Genomic DNA, 18,910 nt, shown 5'->3' with positions numbered 1-18,910 from the left:
GTGAGTTCCAGGGGAGAGGAGATGGGGACAGGGGTAGATGGAAGGTGGAGGGAGAAAGAGGAAAAGATGGAGAGGAGACAAATGGAAGGAAGTTCCTGACAGGAAGAAGGAAGGGGTGAGGCCTTCTCCAAAGCAGCTCTTTGTATCTTGAATCCCTTTCATAAAGTAGTGGGGGCAGATTTTCTCCCTCCAGGATTTTAAATCTTAGGAGTTACAGTGGTACCTCGGTTCTCAAATTTAATCGGTTCTGGAAGTCTTCCAAAACCAAAGCGTTCCAAAACCAAGGTGTGCTGTCCCGTAGAAAGGAATGCAAAATGGATTAATCCATTCCAGACTTTTAAAAACAACCCCTAAAACAGCAATTTAACATGAATTTTACTATCAAACAAGACCATTGATCCGTAAAATGAAAGCAATAATCAATGTTCTGTACCATAAAATATTTAAGACAGTATTGTATATGATAAAAATTAAAATTATTATTTTTTCGTACCTGCATTGATGATAGTCAATGTTTGAATGGGGAGCTTATATCCCTTTCCACAGTCAATCAATCAATCAATCATAAAACAAAAAACTAAGCCTCAGTCAAAAATGAAAAAGCCACACAAACAAGAATGCAAAAAATAGGAAAAAACTAAAGCTGCAAATGTCACCTCAGAACACTGCAACCAGTAACAGCTTGAATATTGATTGGGGGGGGGCCTTAAATTAGCTGTCCAAGGGAACGAATGGGATGAAAAAAACCTTGATTACGATGGAGACGACTTAAATTAGCTGCTCAAGGCTAAAACGGAATGAAAAAAAGCCTTAATTAGGATGGGGGGGGCACTTAAATTTGCTGCGCAACAGTAAAAATGGAGCTCAGGAGCACGTTTGGTTTCCGCGGCAAACTTCAAAAACAGGAACACCTATTTCTGGGTTTGCAAATGATGAATCAACAGAAGCATAGTCAATCTATGGGCTTCCCCTTTTTTTGAAATATTTTTATTGGTTTTTACAAATACAAGTTTACATCAAAAACATTTGAAATAATGTTTTTATAGCATTTTAAATGACAGATCCCGAGGTTTTTGCAAACCAGAGGATCGCTTCTGCACACGCACACAGCGCAATAGAGTGCTTCTACGCGTGCGAGTGGCGAAACCCGGAAAAATACCAGAGGGTTACGTAACATGAGGTACCACTGTATAGATACATTCTCCACAGTTCTCATTTATCTAAAGTGTCCATAAACTTATTTACAAGTGATTCCTAAAGTCCAGCTAACGTTTTGATTTGCGTGCAGCAATCTCATAGGTAAATTATAAAATTTCCCCATTCTTTTTTAAAGTCCTTGTTTTCTTGATTCCTGAGTCTCATGGCTAATTTTGCCATTTCGGCAGAGTCCAGCAGTTTAGCTCACCATTCTTCCCTAGTTCGGATTATTCCATCTTCCCAGCTTTGAGATAATAACATCTGTGCAGCTGTTGTCGCATACATAGTCTTTCCTGGTCTTTTGGGATTTCAGTACCTGTAATTCCAAATAAATAAACTTCTGGTTTCTTAACAAAATTTATTTTAAACATTTTTTTCCAATTCATTATATACCATTTCCCAAAATGATACTGTTATTTTACATAACCACCACATATAGGAAAAGGTACCCACTTCTTCTTTGAAGTGACCTGTTCATCCTTTGTATGCCATTCTAGGAGCAAGTTATACATTTTAGACAGATTTTTTTTATGTTACTTCCTAAGAGTTCTTTTTGAAATTGTGATGTCTCATAACTAAAACCTTTTTTATTTTTTTATTTTTTTAAAAAAATTATTGTTAAAATAGGTCATCATTAATCCACATATATTACAGATATACAAGCATACAAACATACATTTCATACAATCCTTAAAAGTGTTCAAACATACTTACACTCAATCCCACAAATAATTCCTTTTCCCATCACCATCCACCACCCCTCACCCCACCTTTGTGTTAGACTTCCAATCTACTCAATTGCAATTTCTTTCCACTTCTATTACTTTCTTTCACACACCTTTAGCCTAATTTCATAGAATCATAGAATAGAATCATACAGTTGGAAGAGACCACAAGGGCCATCGAGTCCAACCCCCTGCCAAGCAGGAAACACCATCAGAGCACTCCTGACATATGGTTGTCAAGCCTCTGCTTAAAGACTTTAGCTTTGAGGTTCTAAATCTTGGATCTCTTCACAGGTATACACATCCCTGACATATAACGCCACTCCTCCTCCTTTCTTGTCTGGTCTGTTTCTCTGAAATAGATTGTATCCCTCCATTATTACATTCCAATCGTGGAACTTATCCCACCAGGTTTCAGTGATGCCTATTATGTCAATATTTAGCTTGCTGTACCAAGAGCTCAAGCTCATCTTGTTTATTTCCCATGCTTTGCGCATTAGTGTACAGACATTGAAGTCCATTAATCATTCCCCCGTGTCTCTTATTTAAGGATTTTTTCCTCCCACCACTAGGTCTGCGTGCTGTTTGCTCCATTTGGTCTATGACATTTGGATGATCATCTTCATCAATTGATAGACTCCCACCTTCAGGAGCACTGTCTCCCTCCCCCACATTAGTCAGTTTAAAGCCCTCCTGATGAGGTTTCTGAGATTTTTGGCAAAAACATTCCTTCCAGCCGTTGTGAGGTGCAGCCCATCGCTTGCCAGAAGTCCATCTTCAAGAAACTGCAGTCCGTGATCTAAGAATCCAAACCGTTGCTGTTTACACCATTTGCGAAGCCAGCTGTTCACTTCCACTATTTTTCCCTCTCTCCCTGGGCCACGTCGTTCAACTGGGAGGACAGATGAGATGACAATTTGTGCATTTAATTGCTTCAATTTCCTGCCCAGAGCCTCGTAGTCTCTTTTGATCTTCTGGAGGCTATTGCTTGCAGTGTCATTGGTTCCCACATGAACCAAGAGGAAGGGGTATTTGTCAGTGGGTTTTATGATTCCTTGCAGTCGTTCAGTTACATCTTGGATCTTAGCCCCGGGGAGACAGCACACCTCCCGAGACATCTTGTCAGGTCCACAGATCACTGCTTCTGTTCCCCTCAGTAGGGAATCCCCTATCACCACTACACGCCTCCTCTTAGGTTTGGTCGGGGTTCTTCCGTGAGCTGTCCATTCCAAGGTCGCCTGCACATTCCTTGAGGACTGACTTTGCTGCTCGTCTTCATATACCTGATCGACTGTAATGAGGGAGAGATCCTCAAATGGAGTCTGTTCTTCGTCTTCCATGCTAGGGGAGAGGACTTCAAAGCGATTGTGTATTTCTAAACAATCAGAGCGAACCCTGGGCCTCCTACTTCTTTGAGTCACGTTTCTCCATATATCTGGCACCTGTGTTGGTGAACTAGCCTCCTTCTCAGGGGTGTCCCCTGTCTCCTCCTTGGTGGAGACGGTGTTCTCTGTTGCTTCCAAGAAGAGCTCCAGCTCTCTAATTCTTTGGAGCGTAGCTACACGTTCCTCCAGTTGCTGGACTTTGTCTTCTAAGAGGGCTATCAACATACAATTGCTGCAGGTAAAGCTGCCTGCAACCTTTGGCAAGATGGCAAACATTACGCAGGAACTTCTTTTTCTATTACACATTGTTATCCATCTTATTTAGTATTTCAGTGTTTGAAACTGAACTTGTTTATTCCAATAGGAGTTCTGATTTTTCGATATGGTTTTGCAAGTATCTTTTAAACACCTTCCAGTCCCTATCTATCTACTCTTTTGAGATCCTTCCAATTTCTCCCATTGTTTTGGATATATTGTAGGACTCCAATAATTTGGCAAGCCACTCTATTTTTGTCAGTACAATACCACTTTTCCAGTTTTTCGCACTCAATAGCCTTGCGGCTACTGTTGCGTATAAATATAAGGTCTTGTCTTCTTCCTTTAGGCTTCCTGGTACTATTCCCAATAGAAAATCTTCTGGTGTTTTCCTAAATGAATATCTAAACATTTTTTTTTCATTTCAGTATATATTATTTCCCAAAATTGTTTGATGTTTAAATAATTCCACTATATATGTATCATAGTACCTTTTCCAGTGTTGCATCGCCAACAGACATCGCTACAATTTTTATTCGTTTTTGTTATAAAAATTGATTTTAATTAATTTTTATAATGAAATGTTTTTAGAATGTTTTTAGAATTTGACTGTTTGACTATTTGACTGTTGTTAGCCGCCCTGAGCCCGGCTTCGGCTGGGGAGGGCGGGATATAAATAAAATTTTTTATTTTTATTATTATTATTATTATTATTATTATTATTGTTATTTTTTCAGGTGTTAAATACCATCTATGTTGTACTTTGAGGTAATTTTCTTTCAGTATATAACACATCGTGAATTTCATATCTTCTTTCCACAATTTTCCCCATTGTTCAAACATAATATTTTCCCCAATATCTTGCGCCCATTTAATCATTGATGCTTTAACCAATTCATCCTTTGTTTCCCACTCTAAGGTCAGATTATACAATTTAGATATATTATTTGATTTTTCTGGTATTAAATATTTATCAAATTTTGATATTTCTTTTTCAAATCCTAGCTTTTTGTCTTTCGCTAATCTATACTTAATTTGAATATATTGGAACCAATCACTAATATGAGCTTTAATTTCTGTATAATCCTTTAATTCCAATTCTCCGTTTTCTTCCTTTAATACAGTTTTATAGGTAACCCAATTTTATTTCATATTTAATTTTTTCACTGCGACAATTTCTGCTGGCGATGCCCACCAGGGAGTTTTCGGTTTTAGGAGTCTTTTATATTTCTCCCATATTTTATATACAGTGGTGCCCCGCAAGACGAAAATAATCCGTTCTGCGGGAGCCTTCGTCTTGCAGGGATTTTCGTCTTGCGGAGCTCCGCTATCAGCCGATCAGCTGATAAGCGGTAAAACAGCTGATAAGCGGCTTTTAGCGGCTTTTAGCGCTTAGGGGATTAGCGGATAAGCGGCAATTTAGAGATAAGGAGCTTAGCGCCTTTCAGAAAAGGCAAAAAAAAAAAGGAGACCACGGAAAAAAATTCGTTTTGCGAGTAAGCCCCATAGAAAAAAACGTCTTGCGAAGCAGAAAAATGCCGGAAAGCCCTTTCGTCTTGCGCGTTTTTCGTTTAGCGGGGCATTCGTCTAGCGGGGTACCACTGTATAGACTTTCTGACTATATGCCCTAGGAAGCCTTTATGTACTTTGACTTTTTCATCTATTAGATAGGCATGCCATCCAAATCTCGTCTCTACTCTGTCTAAATCCAATACATCCGAGTCATCTAATTTGATCCATTCTTTTAGCCAGGTCAGACCCACCGCATCATGATATAACTCCATGTCTGGGAGACCAAATCCTCCTCTCTCCTTCTTATCTATCATTATTTTGTGTTTTATTCTTGGCTTTTCCCCTGACCATACGAATTTAGCCAAATCTCTTTTCCAGTTATTAAAACATTTATCTCCTCCTAGTATTGAGATACTTTGAAATAAAAACATCATCCTTGGTAATATGTTCATCTTTATTACCGATATTTTCCCTAGTAAGGAAAGATTTAATTTCCCCCATACTTGCAAGTCATTTTTTATTTCATTCCATGTTTTCCCATAGTTCTCATTACTTAAGTCTATAGTGTTTGTTGTTAAATTTATTCCAAGATACCTTATTTTCTTTTTAATTTCCAATCCTGTAATTTATTGTAATTTCACTTTATCTTTTTCTTCCATATATTTCAGTAGTATTTTGCTTTTCCCGTAGTTTAATTTGTATCCTGCTACTCTGCCATGTTCGTTTATGCATTCCAATATTCTAGGTGTACATCGTAGGGGATTTTCTGTTGTGATCATAACATCATCTGCAAAGGCTCTTGTATCTTTTTTCACCAACTGCTATTCCTCTTATTTGGTTGTCCTGCCTTATTTTCTTTAATAGAACCTCTAATACTATTGTAAATAACATTGGGGATAGGGGGCATTCTTGTCTTGTACCTTTAAAGATGTTGATGTCTTCTCCAAACTCTCCATTAATAATAATTTTTGCTTTCTGTTGGTCACATATTGCATTTATACCTTTTTGGAATTTTTCACCTAGACACAATTCTTTTAATAGTTTTTTCATGTCTATCTTAAAGATATTGTTTAGTTGATGGTACTGTAACCAGTCAGTTACAGCTTCCCTTATCTCTTAAAAATCTTTTTATTTCAGTTGATTTTCAACTTCAGTTAAGAGTTCTCTATAAGTCGGCCAATTACTTCTCATATTCAATTTTTTTCCAGAGATATTGCTTCCAAGGGGGAAAGCTACCAGTGTGTTTTTTACTCAAACAAATTTTTATACTTCTCCCATACCCTAAAAATTGATTTTCTTACTGTATGATTCTGAGAAGCTCTATGCACCTAGGTCTTTTCCTACCATAAATATCCATGCTATCCATAATTCATGTCCTTCCAGGTCTAAAATACAGTATCTGTGTTTTCCAATGTAATGCATTCCTGGTTCTAGCAGATAGGTAAAGGTAAAGGTACCCCTGCCCATACGGGCCAGTCTTGACAGACTCTAGGGTTGTGCGCCCATCTCACTCTAGAGGCCGGGGGCCAGCGCTGTCCGGAGACACTTCCGGGTCACATGGCCAGCGTGACGAAGCTGCATCTTGCGAGCCAGCGCAGCACACGGAAACGCCGTTTACCTTCCCGCCAGTAAGCGGTCCCTATTTATCTACTTGCACCCGGGGGTGCTTTCGAACTGCTAGGTTGGCAGGCGCTGGGACCGAGCAACGGGAGCGCACCCCGCCGCGGGGATTCGAACCGCCCACCTTTCGATCGGCAAGCCCTAGGCACTGAGGCTTTTACCCACAGCGCCACCCGATACAGGATGCTTAATAATAAAGTTTCAAATCCAGCAGGGCAAAACCTCCTCTCTCTCTCTTACATCTGTTAATAATTTATTTTTTATACTTGGTTTCGTCCCTTGTCAGATAAACCTAGATATATCTCCTTGCCATTTTTCAAAGCATCCTGCGTTGCCTATTGCCAGGACTGATTGGAATAAAAATAACATTTTTGGCAATACATTCATTTTTATTACTGATATTCTTCCCCAAAATGATAAATCCGTTCTTCCCCATATCTCTAAAGCTCTTTTTATTTCTTTTCACTCATTCTTGTAATTGTCTTTAAAAATATTAATATTCTTAGCTGTCAAACAAATCTCTCAGAATTTGACTTTGTTATGTATAACTAACTGTTTTCTGTTGTAATTCCTTTTGGCCTTGCTCCATTGTGCTTTTTACCAAAAACGTAGTCTTATTCTTGTTTAGTTTAAAGCCTCCGGCCTGCCCGAAGTCCTGTATATTTTTTTACTACCTTTGGTGGAGTATTTATGGGATCCTTTACTGTAATTACAAGGTGAACTATAGAAGCTTTTAATTTATATACTTTATTTTCTACTGTTATTCCTGTAATTAATTTATCCACTTTTTCTCTCTCACCAGGGCCTCTAATACCAAAATAAATAATAATGGTGATAGGGGATATCCTTGTCTTGTCCCCTTCGTTATTTTACACTTTTCTTTTATAACCTTATTAACAATCAGCATAGACTGTTGGTAAAAATAAATTGCATCAATTCCTCTCCCAAATGCTTCCCCAAAATTCATTTTTTCTTTTATCTTTTTCATAAAAGCCCATGAAACATTATCAAAAGCCTTTTCAGCATCAATAAACATTAAGACAGCTTTTTTCTCATTTCTTACTTCCAAATATTCAATAATATCTATTATATTCCTTCATCTGACGTCCTGGTAGAAAGCAGGCCTGCTTGTCATAATTTTTTTCTGCTAAAACACCTTTCATTCTATTGCCCAAGATATGAGCAATACTCTAAATGGACTTCTATGGACTTCCATCCTACAGGAGTGATGGCCAACAACTTGGATAGCTTGAAAAAGAGGATTAGACTGAAAGCAGAAGAAGGCAGGGGGCTCTTGTACTCAAATCCTGCTTGCTGGTTTCCCGCAGGCATTTAGTTGACAACTGTGAGAACAGGATGCTGGACTACGTGGGCCTTTGCCCAAATGAGCAGGCTTTTCTTATATTCTAATACAGGCATCCCCAAACTTGGCCTTCAAGATGTTTTTGGGACTACAACTCCCATCATCCGTAGCTAACAGGACCAGTGGTCAGGGATGATGGGAATTGTAGTCCCAAAACATCTGGAGGGCCAAGTTTGGGGGTGCCTGTTCTAATATATTGCAATATTTTAACAGTTACATGTGGCATAGTAACAAAAAGTTTTACTTCTTAGTCATAGGAGAGAGTGCTACTTGAGCCTGTGATCATTTCCTCCCTGGAAAAAGAGAAATACAGAGATGTGTCTAAGAAGCCAATTCCACCATCAATTATAAAATAATGCAGTTTATTAAGTGTGAATGGAGTTATTAAGTGTGAATCATGTGTTTTTCTTGCCATTATCTCACCTGCATTCCTAAAAGTTTGGAACATAGAGAGGACAGTGGAGAAAGGAGACGGTGTTAAAATAAGAGAAGGTGCATACTGGGATTGAAATGTTTTCAGTTCCTTTCTTGTCTTTCCTGAAAGTCTTAACAGAATTCTCTTCCCCCTCCCCCACTCCCAAACAGGTGAGGAAGACGATGGCCAGAATTCTATGGAGCCATCTGTGAATTCATTGGGAAGAACAAAGAAACAGTTTAAATGCATGGAATGTGGGATGTTCTTTAGTCACAGTGGAAGACTGAGGACACATCAACGAATTCACACAGGGGAGAAACCATTTAAATGTACTGACTATCGAAAGAGCTTCAGGGACAATGGAACACTTAGAAAACATCAACGAACTCACACAGGGGATAAACCATTTGAATGTATTGAATGTGGAAATAGCTTTAGTAGAAGTGAACACCTTAGAATACACGAAGGGACTCACACGGGGGAGAAACCATTTAAATGTATTGAATGTGGAAAAAGCTTCAGTCGATATGGACACCTTAGAAGACACCAACGAACTCACATGGGGGAGAAACCATTTAAATGTATAGAATGTGGAAAGAGCTTCAGTCAAAATGGACACCTTAGGGAACATCAACGAACTCACACAGGGGATAAACCATTTGAATGTATTGAATGTGGAAAGAGTTTCAATGATAGTGGAAACCTTAGACAACATCAACAAACTCACACGGGGGAGACCCCATTTAAATGTATTGAATGTGGAAAGTGCTTCAGTCGAAATGGAAAACTTAGAAGACATCAACAAATTCACACAGGGGAGAAACCATTTGTATGTATTGAATGTGGAAAGAGCTTCAATGATAGTGGAAACCTTAGACAACATCAACAAACTCACACGGGGGAGAAACCATTTAAATGTATTGAATGTGGAAAGTGCTTCAGTCAAAATGGAAAACTTAGAAGACATCAACGAACTCACACGGGGGAGAAACCATTTGAATGTATTGAATGTGGAAAGAGCTTCAGTCAAAATGGAACACTTAGAATGCACCAACGAACTCACACAGGGGAGAAACCATTTAAATGCATTGAATGTGGAAATAGCTTCAGTCGATATGGAGCACTTAGAAGACACCAACGAATTCACACGGGGGGGAAACCATTTGAATGTATTGAATGTGGAAAGAGCTTCAATGATAGTGGAAACCTTAGACAACATCAACAAACTCACACGGGGGAGAAACCATTTAAATGCATTGAATGTGGAAATAGCTTCAGTCGATATGGAGCACTTAGAAGACACCAACGAATTCACACGGGGGGGAAACCATTTAAATGTATTGAATGTGGAAAGAGCTTCAGTAGAAGTGAACACCTTAGAATACACCAACGAACTCACACAGGGGAGAAACCATTTAAATGTATTGAATGTGGAAAGAGCTTCAGTGGAAGTGGAGACCTTAGAAAACATCAACGAACTCACACGGGGGAGAAACCATTTGAATGTATTGAATGTGGAAAGAGCTTCAGTGGAAGTGGAGACCTTAGAAAACATCAACGAACTCACACGGGGGAGAAACCATTTAAAAGTATTGAATGTGGAAATAGCTTTAGTAGAAGTGAACACCTTAGAATACACGAAGGAACTCACACGGGGGAGAAACCATTTAAATGTATTGAATGTGGAAAAAGCTTCAGTCAAAATGGACACCTTAGGAAACATCAATGAACTCACACGGGAGAAACCATTTAAATGAACTGAATATGGAAAGCGCTTCCATCCATATAGATACCTTATAAGACACCAACTAACACATGGGGAAGAAACCATTTTTATGTATGGCATGTGGAAGGAGTTGCAGCAAAAGTAGAGCACTTAGAATACACCAACTAACTCATACAGGGGAGAAACCATTGGAACGTATTGAATGTGGGAAGAGCTTCAACAGGGAGGATAAACTTACATTACATTGGCGAACTCCCACAGGGGAGAAGCTTAAGTCAATATGGAAGCTTAGGAAACATCCGCTGACTCACATGGGGAAAACCAGATTTATGAAACGTGGAAAGAGCTTCAGAGGGAGTGAAGACCTTACTATCCATAAGAAAATTCACACAGGCAGGAAACCATATAAATGTATGGAGTTTTCCACTCAGGTTTTACCAGATTTCCTGGGAAGTGAAGATTACTTTCAAGTCTTTGGACGTACAGAAAATAATTTGGCAGTGTTTGTTTTCAATAATAATAATAGCAACAGCAACAATAATAACAATAATATAATTTATGCCACACCCATCTGGCTGGATTTCCCCCGCGGCACGGCCACTCTTGGTAGCTTCCAACAAAATATTGAAATACAATAGTCCTTCAGATATTAAAAGCTTCCTTAACAGGGCAGCCTTCAGATGTCTTTTAAAGTCTGGTGGCTGTTTTTTCCTTTGACATCTGGTGAGAGGGTATTTCACAGGGAGGGCACCACTACCGAGAAGGCCTTCTGCCTGGTTCCCTGTAACTTCACTTCTCGCAGTGAGGCAACCGCCAGAAGGCTCTTGGTACTGGACCTCCATGTCCAGGCAGAACGATGGGGGTGGAGACTCTACTTCAGGTATACTGGATCGAGGCCGTTTAGCGCTTTAAAGGTCAGCACCAACACTTTGATTTGTGCTCAGAAATGCAATGGGAGCCTATGTTGGTTTTTCAATACCAGTGTTATGTGGTCTTGGCGGCTGCACCCCGTCACCAGTCTAGCTGCTGCATTCTGGATTAGTTGCAGTTTCCGGACCACTTACAAAGGTAGCCCCACGTAGAGCGCATTGCAGTAGTCCAAACAGGAGATAACTGGAGCATACACTACTCTGGCAAGACAGTCTGAGGGCAGATAGGGTCTTAGCCTGCGTACCAGATTGAGCTGGTAAACAGCTGCCCTGGACACAGAATTCACCTGCGCTTCCATTGACAGCTGCAAATCCAAAATGACCGCCAGGCTGTGCACCTGGTCCTTTAGGGGCACAGTTACCCCATTCAGGACCAGGGAGTTCTCCACACCTGCCTGCCTCCTGTCTCCCAAAAAAGGACATCTACCTTGTCAGCATTCAACTTTAATATGTTAGCTGCCATCCATCCTCCAACCGCCTCCAGACACTCACACAGGACCTTCATCATCTTCACTGGTTCTGATTTGAAAGAGAAGTAGAGCTGGGTATCCGCATAGTGATGAACATCCAGCCCAAACCCCCTGATCTCTCCCAGCGGCTTCATGTAGAAATCTGAAAAGCATGGGGAGAGGACGGAACCCTGAGGCACCCCACAAGTGAGAGCTCAGGAGTCTGAACACTCATTCCCCAACACCACTTTCTGAACACGCCCCAGTGTATAACAGTTCCTCCAGCTCCCAGCCCCTCTAGTTGGTCCAGAAGGATGTTATGGCCAATGGTGTCAAAAGCCTCTGAAAGATCCAGCAGATCTAGGAAATAGCTCTCACCTTTGTCCCTAGCCCGCCGGAAATTATCGTGTCCAGGCCAGTTTCAGTCCCATGATGAGGCCTGAATCCCAACTGGAATGGATCCAAATGGTCCACATATTCCAGGCATCCCTGGAGTTGTTCAACAACCACCCACTCATTCACCTTGCCAAAGAATGGAAGATTTGAGACTGGGCGATAGTTGGCTGTATTGGCTGGGTCTAAAGATTTTTTTTTTAAGAAGCAGTTTAATACAGTGGTGCTTCACGTTACATACGCTTCAGGTTACAGACTTCGCTAACCCAGAAATATTACCTTGGGTTAAGAACTTTGCTTCAGGATGAGAACAGAAATTGTACAGCGGCAGCAGGAGGCCCCATTAGCTAAAGTGGTGCTTCAGGTTAAGAACAGTTTCACGTTAAGAAGAGATCTCCACAACGAATTAAGCTCTTAACCTGAGGTACCACTGTAACTGCCTCTTTCAGTGTGTCTGGGTAGGCTCCCTCACAGAGAGAAGCATTCACCACCCCATGGAGCCCATCGCCCAGCCCTTCCCGGCTAGATTTTATGAGCCAGGATGGGCAAGGATCAAGGAGACAGGTGGTTGGTTTCACTCATCTAAGCAGCCTGTCCACATCCTCGGACATAACAGATTGGAATTGATCCCACGCAACTTTACTAGACAGGACTCTAGCACTCACCAGCCCCCGCCCTGCTCCCACGGGGGAGTCTACCTCTCTTAATCTGAGTGACTTTATTTGCAAAAAACTTTGCAAAATCATTGCAGGAGATCATGTGGCCTGTACCGGGTGCCATTGGAGAGATGGTTCCATTAAATTGCAAACCACCTGAAAGAGTCTCCTGCTGCTGTTTTCTGCAGATGCAATAGAGGGGGTGAAGAAGGTTTTCTTCTCCTTCAGTATCGCCATTTGGTAGGCTCAACGTTGAGCTCTAACCCGTGTCCAGTCAGATTCAGAATGAGGCTTCTGCCACTGGCGCTCTACCCATCTCGTTGCCCTCAGATCCTTGGAAAACCATGGGGCTGTCTGGTCTCCATGCAATCGGAGTGGGCTTTTTGGAGCCAGATACTCAATAGCCCTGGTTAACTCCACATTCCAACAGGCCACCAAGGAATCAGCTGAAAGGCCATCAACATGGGATAAAACATCCCCTGCCACTCTCTGGAAACCATTTGGATCCATTAAGTGGTGGTGGCGGACCATCCAAATCGAACCCACATCCCTGCAGAGGGGAAGGGTTGTGGAGAAGTCCAGTTGCACCAGGAAATGATCTGAACATGGCACTTATTTAGTTTCGCTTTTACTTAGTGTCAGATCACCAACATCCATAGAGGAGAAAAACCAGGTCTAAGGCATTTCTGCGACTATAAGTTGGGCCAAACTTATTCAGGGACAGCCCATGGAGGCCATGCTTTCCACAAAGTCCCAATCGGCCCCTTGTAAGGTTGTGTCGGCGTGAATGTTAAAATCCCCCAGGACAACCAAACTAGATGTCTCCAGGAGAACATCTGCCACAACCTGAAGCAGTTCGGGCAGGGAATCCTTGGTGCAGCGGGGAGATCAGTACACCAAAAGGAATCCTGTACTGCCCCTATTGTCCAACTTCAAGAATATGCGCTCAGAGAACTGGGTCTTCCCAATAGGACGCCTGGTGCAAATTACTGACTTCCTACAAATCACTGCAAACCACCCACCCCCTTGCCCACATGACTTGGGTTGCTGTGCGTAAGAGAAACCTGGTGGACAAGCAGTGGCAAGGACAGGTCCACCTGCTTCATCCCACCAAGTCTGTTACACATGCCAGGTCAAGTTCTCCATCCACAATCAAGTCATGGATGGCAGTGGTCTTATGAATCATTGACCTGGCATTGCATAGCAGCACCTTCGGGTCATGTGGGTCTCCCTTGCTGATTCCAGTGTCCATCCAAATGACACCAGACCCGGAGGCAGGGATAGTCCTCAAACTAAAATGGGGGGCCATACTATTTGATGACCCTCTTTTTTTCTTAATTTATACTTCGACATCACACAAACAAGCATTGAATAAAATGAACAAACAATAGAAAACAGAAGAAAATGCAAAAACTAAATTACAAGGATCTAAACATAATATGCAATCAAAAATACAAAACACTATATTCTCTCCAAAAAAGGAAAAAGAACGGGGAAAAAACACCAAAAAAGAAGAAGAAAGGGGGGGGAATGACTTCTTACTAACTCCATGTGGCTCTTTATTCTTCATATCACTAGTTGACTGTAATGATTAATTTTTTGGAGAATTATTCTAATTACCTATGAGATTTTTATTCTAAACTAAGCCAAGTATGAATCTGGAAATCGGTTCTCTTTGTATAATTTATAAAGACTTCCCACTCTCTCCTTATTTTCTCATTAGAATAACTTCTTATTAAACCTGTAAGTCTGGCTAATTCACGATATCCTTACAATTTAAGAACTCTTCCTTCTTTTGTTGGTGTTATGTTACTTCTCCAATTTTTAGCCATTACTATCCTGGCCGCCATTACGGCATACAATAATATTCTTTTGGCTTCTTTTGGGATGTCTGTTGTTAATAGGCCCCAAAAAACATTTCTGGTTTTGGGGGGGAAATATGTCTTAACATTTTATTTAATTCTTCATTAATGGTATCTCAAAATTATTTAATTTTAGGGCTCATCCACCACATATGGAAGAAATTCTCTTCTTTAAGTTTGCACCTCCAACACTTTCCACTGGTGTTTTGGTACATTTTAGCCAATTTCGAGGGTTTAAGATACCATCTGTACATCATTTTTTAAAAAATAATTATTTTATTGTATAACATGCTGTAAATCTTATGTCTCTTTTCCATAAGTTTCCCCAGTTTTCTAAATCAATTGAATGACCGATATCTTGTGCCCATTTGACCATGACATCTTTAAACTCTTTGTCTCTTAAGTGCCAGTTTAATAATAGTTTATACATTTGGATAAATTTTTATCATCATTTATAATCAATTTTTTGTCTATTTCAGATAATTTTGTATCAAATCCATTTACATTCATGTCTTCCTCAAAAATTGCATTTAATTGATGGTATTGAAACCAGCCTATTTCTGTATGCCTTATTTTTTCATATTTTTTTATTTGTAATCTATTATTTACTTCCTCTAAAAGATCTTTATATGTCAACCAATTTGAATCCATATTTTTTCTTTTTACTGCCTCTGCCTCCATTGGTGACAACCACCATCGGGTTTTTGGTTCTAATATTTTTTTGTTCCTTTCCCAAACTTCATATAAGGCTTTCCTAATAATGTGATTTAGGAATCCCTTGTGGATTTTTGCTTTATTGTAACCCGGGTAGCCGTGCCACCCCACTATATTATCCCAGCCCTCAATATCCAATAATTTAGTATTCTTCAAGATCATCCATTCCTTGAGCTAGACCAGGCAGGCAACTTCTCTTTTTTTTTAAAAAAATAATTTTTATTAACAGGCCAATCACATCACATTATCCAAATCACATTAGTTTCAAATTATACAGCCAAATTTTAAATTTTGTTGGGGGTGCCCATACATCAAGCTCCGCACGAGTCCAAAACTCTGAACGAGTCCAAACATCACTTATATTACTGCTTTAATTAGACAGTTCAATCCAGTTCAATCCAGATAGTCCTTTAATTACTTTCTTTCTCTTCTTGTTATCGTATATTCCTTTCTTTGTGATCTCTGATAATTTTCACAAGCAGATTGAAAACAGGCATCCTCTGTGTGGGTTTTGTACTGTCCAAAGATCATATCACTCAGGGACACCCTCTGTTCAGCGCTTCCATAAAAAAAATTAATCTTCGGTCTGTCCTTTACTTTTCTCAGGCTTGCCAAATAAATCAAATGAGTCAGGAGGCTCTGTCAGGTCAAGTTTGCGTTCCAACATTCCTTCTCTTTCGAATAATCCTGATTCTCCTCCCCCTGTCCTTCTTTCTCCGGCAAGCCTGTCTTGGCGAGACGCCATTTTTTAACTGCGTCATAAAAATTTTCCTCTTTCTCACTGTTCACCAATCCTCTCTCCTGTTATAATCCATCCCACACAGTTCTTGAATTCCTGCTTGTGATTAATAAAAACGCAATGATCTTATTTCTATCTGGGGTGAAGGGTTATTAATATCACATCGTGCAAAGAAAAAAAAAGTTTTTTCCTCCACCCCCCCCCCTTCATTCCAAACATACAGTCGCCTAGTGGTGATTCATCAGAAGATTTACTTATCCATCTGTCACTCCCGGTCACAGAGATCCATTAATCAGCACTCTTATCTCTCGAACATTACTTGATATATGTGCTTCAGCTTCATTCCAATCGTATGTTTCCAATTATAATTCCGAGCTGAAGCTAACCAGCACGCGCTCATTGGAATCGGTGTCAGGAAGATCTGAAGAAGAAGAAGAAGAGTTTGGATTTGATATCCCGCCTTTCACTCCCCTTCAGGAGTCTCAAAGCGGCTAACATTCTCCTTTCCCTTCCTCCCCCACAACAAACACTCTGTGAGGTGAGTGGGGCCGAGAGACTTCACAGAAGTGTGACTGGCCCAAGGTCACCCAGCAGCTGCATGTGGAGGAGCGGAGACACGAACCCGGTTTCCCAGATTACGTGACTACCGCTCTTAACCACTACACCACACTGGCACCACTTCACCGAGGGCTCGTGCCAAGTGTTCGGCACCCCCATCTCTCGGATCAGGGGGTGCACTGTGAACACCACTGGCAAGGCAGTGCCCTCCGTCTCCTGGGGGGGTAGGAAGACTGCATACCTCCCATAGCAGCCCCTTATTTACCTCGTATGGGCCAGAGAGATGTTATTGTCGGCCATCTTCCAACGCGCCACCTGGTGGCCCCCAGGCAGGCAACTTCATAGTAGATCTTAAAATCTGGCATTCCAAACCCTCCTTTGTTTTTGGTTACTGTTAATAGTTTAAATTTAATTCTGTTTTTTTTTTTTTTTTTTTTTTTTGCCCTTCCAAATGTATTTCGCTAAATACCTGTGCCATTCCTTAAAACAATTTAAGCCATTAAGAACCTCAATTGACTGAAAAAGGAACTGCATTTTTGGTAAAACTACCATCTTGATTGTAGAAATTCTTCCCCACAACGTGAGTTTTAATTTACTCCAGATTTCTAAGTCTTTCCTAATTTTGCTCCATACCTTAATATAATTGTCTTTATATAAATTAATGTTTTTCATGGTTATCCAAATTCCTAAATACTTTGCTCTGTAATTTTAAGTCTATTTCTAACTTTATTTTTTCTTGTATATCTAATTATTTTACCAGGAGTTTTGTTTTTTCTTTATTAATTTTGAATCGTGATAATTGTCCAAACGCCTTTCTTTTTCCTTTCCTTTCCTTTTATTATAATCATTTTTATTGATTTTCTTTCTTACAACAAATATTCATCACCATCACTAAATATTCCTATATCTCATCATAGTCTTTCAATTTTAACTTTCCTTCTTGTTCTATTAGTAATTCTCTGTATGTTGGCCGTATTCCTTCCATTGTTGATGTGTTAAGTGATAGTGCTTCAATGGGTGATAGCCACCATGGAGTTTGGGGTTCCAATAATTTTTTGTATTTTCCTCATACCTTTATTAAAAACTTATTATTGTATTGTGGAGTCCTTTGTGTACTTTTGTTTTCCCATACCACAAATATGCATGCCAACCAAATCTGTGGTCATGTCCTTCCAGTTCTATTGCCTATTCTTTCTCCAATTTAATCCAATCTCGAATCCGAGTAAGACAAGCTGCTTCATAGTAAATTTTGAGATCTGGAAGGGAAAAGCCTCCCCTTTCTTTTAAGTCTGAGTTTTGTATTTTATTCTTGGCCTTGTTTTTTCCAACATTACTACAATAATACAATAATAATAATAATAACAACAACAACAACAACAACAACAACAACAACAACAACAACAATAATAATAATTTATTATTTGTATCCCGCCCATCTGCCTGGGTTTCCCAGAGCAGCCTTTTTCAACCTGTGGGTCCACAGATGTTGCTGAACTACTACTCCCATCACCCCTAGCTAGCAAGGCCAGAGCTCAGGGATGATGGGAGTTGTAGTCCAACAACATCTGGGGACCCACAGGTTGAGAACTGCTGCTGTAGAGGGTTTTCTGTTGGAATTATTAGATTGTCTGCGAAGGCTCTGACCTTATAGGCCCTTTGTCCAACTTTAATTCCTTGTATTCTAGGGTCTTCTCTTATTGCTTTAAAATATACTTCCAGAAGTGTGATAAAGAGGAGAGGAGAAAGAGGGCAGCCCTGTCTTGTTCCCTTAGAGATATTAAAATCTTCTGATATTTCACCATTGATAATTAGTCTGACCTTTTGGGAATTATAAATTGCTTTATACCACTACATATTTTCTCACCCAAACTCATCATTTCCAAAGTTTTTTGCATGAATGCCCCTGAAACATCAAATGCTTTCTCCGCATCCACCAAGATCAGGGATGCCTTTTTATCTGGTCTCATTCTAGGTATTTTATTGTATCTACTAAGAAGCATAAAGGTAAAGGGACCCCTGACCATTAGGTCCAGTCGCAGACAACTCTAGGGTTGCGGTGCTCATCTCACTTTACTGGCCAAGGGAGCCGGCTTACAATTTCCAGGTCATCTGGCCAGCATGACCAAGCCGCATCTGGCGATCCGGAGCAGTGCACGGAAACGCCGTTCACCTTCCCGCTGGAGTGTTATGTAATAAAAAAATGTAAGGCCTTTTATATATAATAGGTAAAGGTAAAGGTGCCCCTGCCCGTACAGGCCAGTCTTGACAGACTCTAGGGTTGTGCGCTCATCTCACTCTAGAGGCCGGAAGCCAGCGCTGTCCGCAGACACTTCCGGGTCACGTAGCCAGTGTGACGAAGCTGCTGTGGCGAACCGGCACCAGAGCAGCACACGGAAACGCTGTTTACCTTCC

At 40.4% G+C, this 18,910-nt stretch overlaps 1 protein-coding gene across 1 annotated transcript in view; it reads left to right on the top strand.

Moving 5' to 3' along the window:
• LOC144326603 (uncharacterized) overlaps window positions 1-18,910 on the top strand; it is a 34,771-nt gene that overhangs the window by 270 nt on the left and 15,591 nt on the right. The window contains 1 exon segment of the mRNA XM_077923071.1: window positions 8,643-10,061. Coding sequence (XP_077779197.1) covers window positions 8,643-10,061 — 1,419 coding nt within the window.

Source organism: Podarcis muralis, chromosome 2, assembly GCF_964188315.1.
Source record: "Podarcis muralis chromosome 2, rPodMur119.hap1.1, whole genome shotgun sequence".
NCBI classification, from domain to species: Eukaryota; Metazoa; Chordata; class Lepidosauria; order Squamata; family Lacertidae; genus Podarcis; species Podarcis muralis.
The sequence above is the reverse complement of the archived record's forward strand: the minus strand, read 5'-3'. Positions and strand labels throughout refer to the sequence as shown.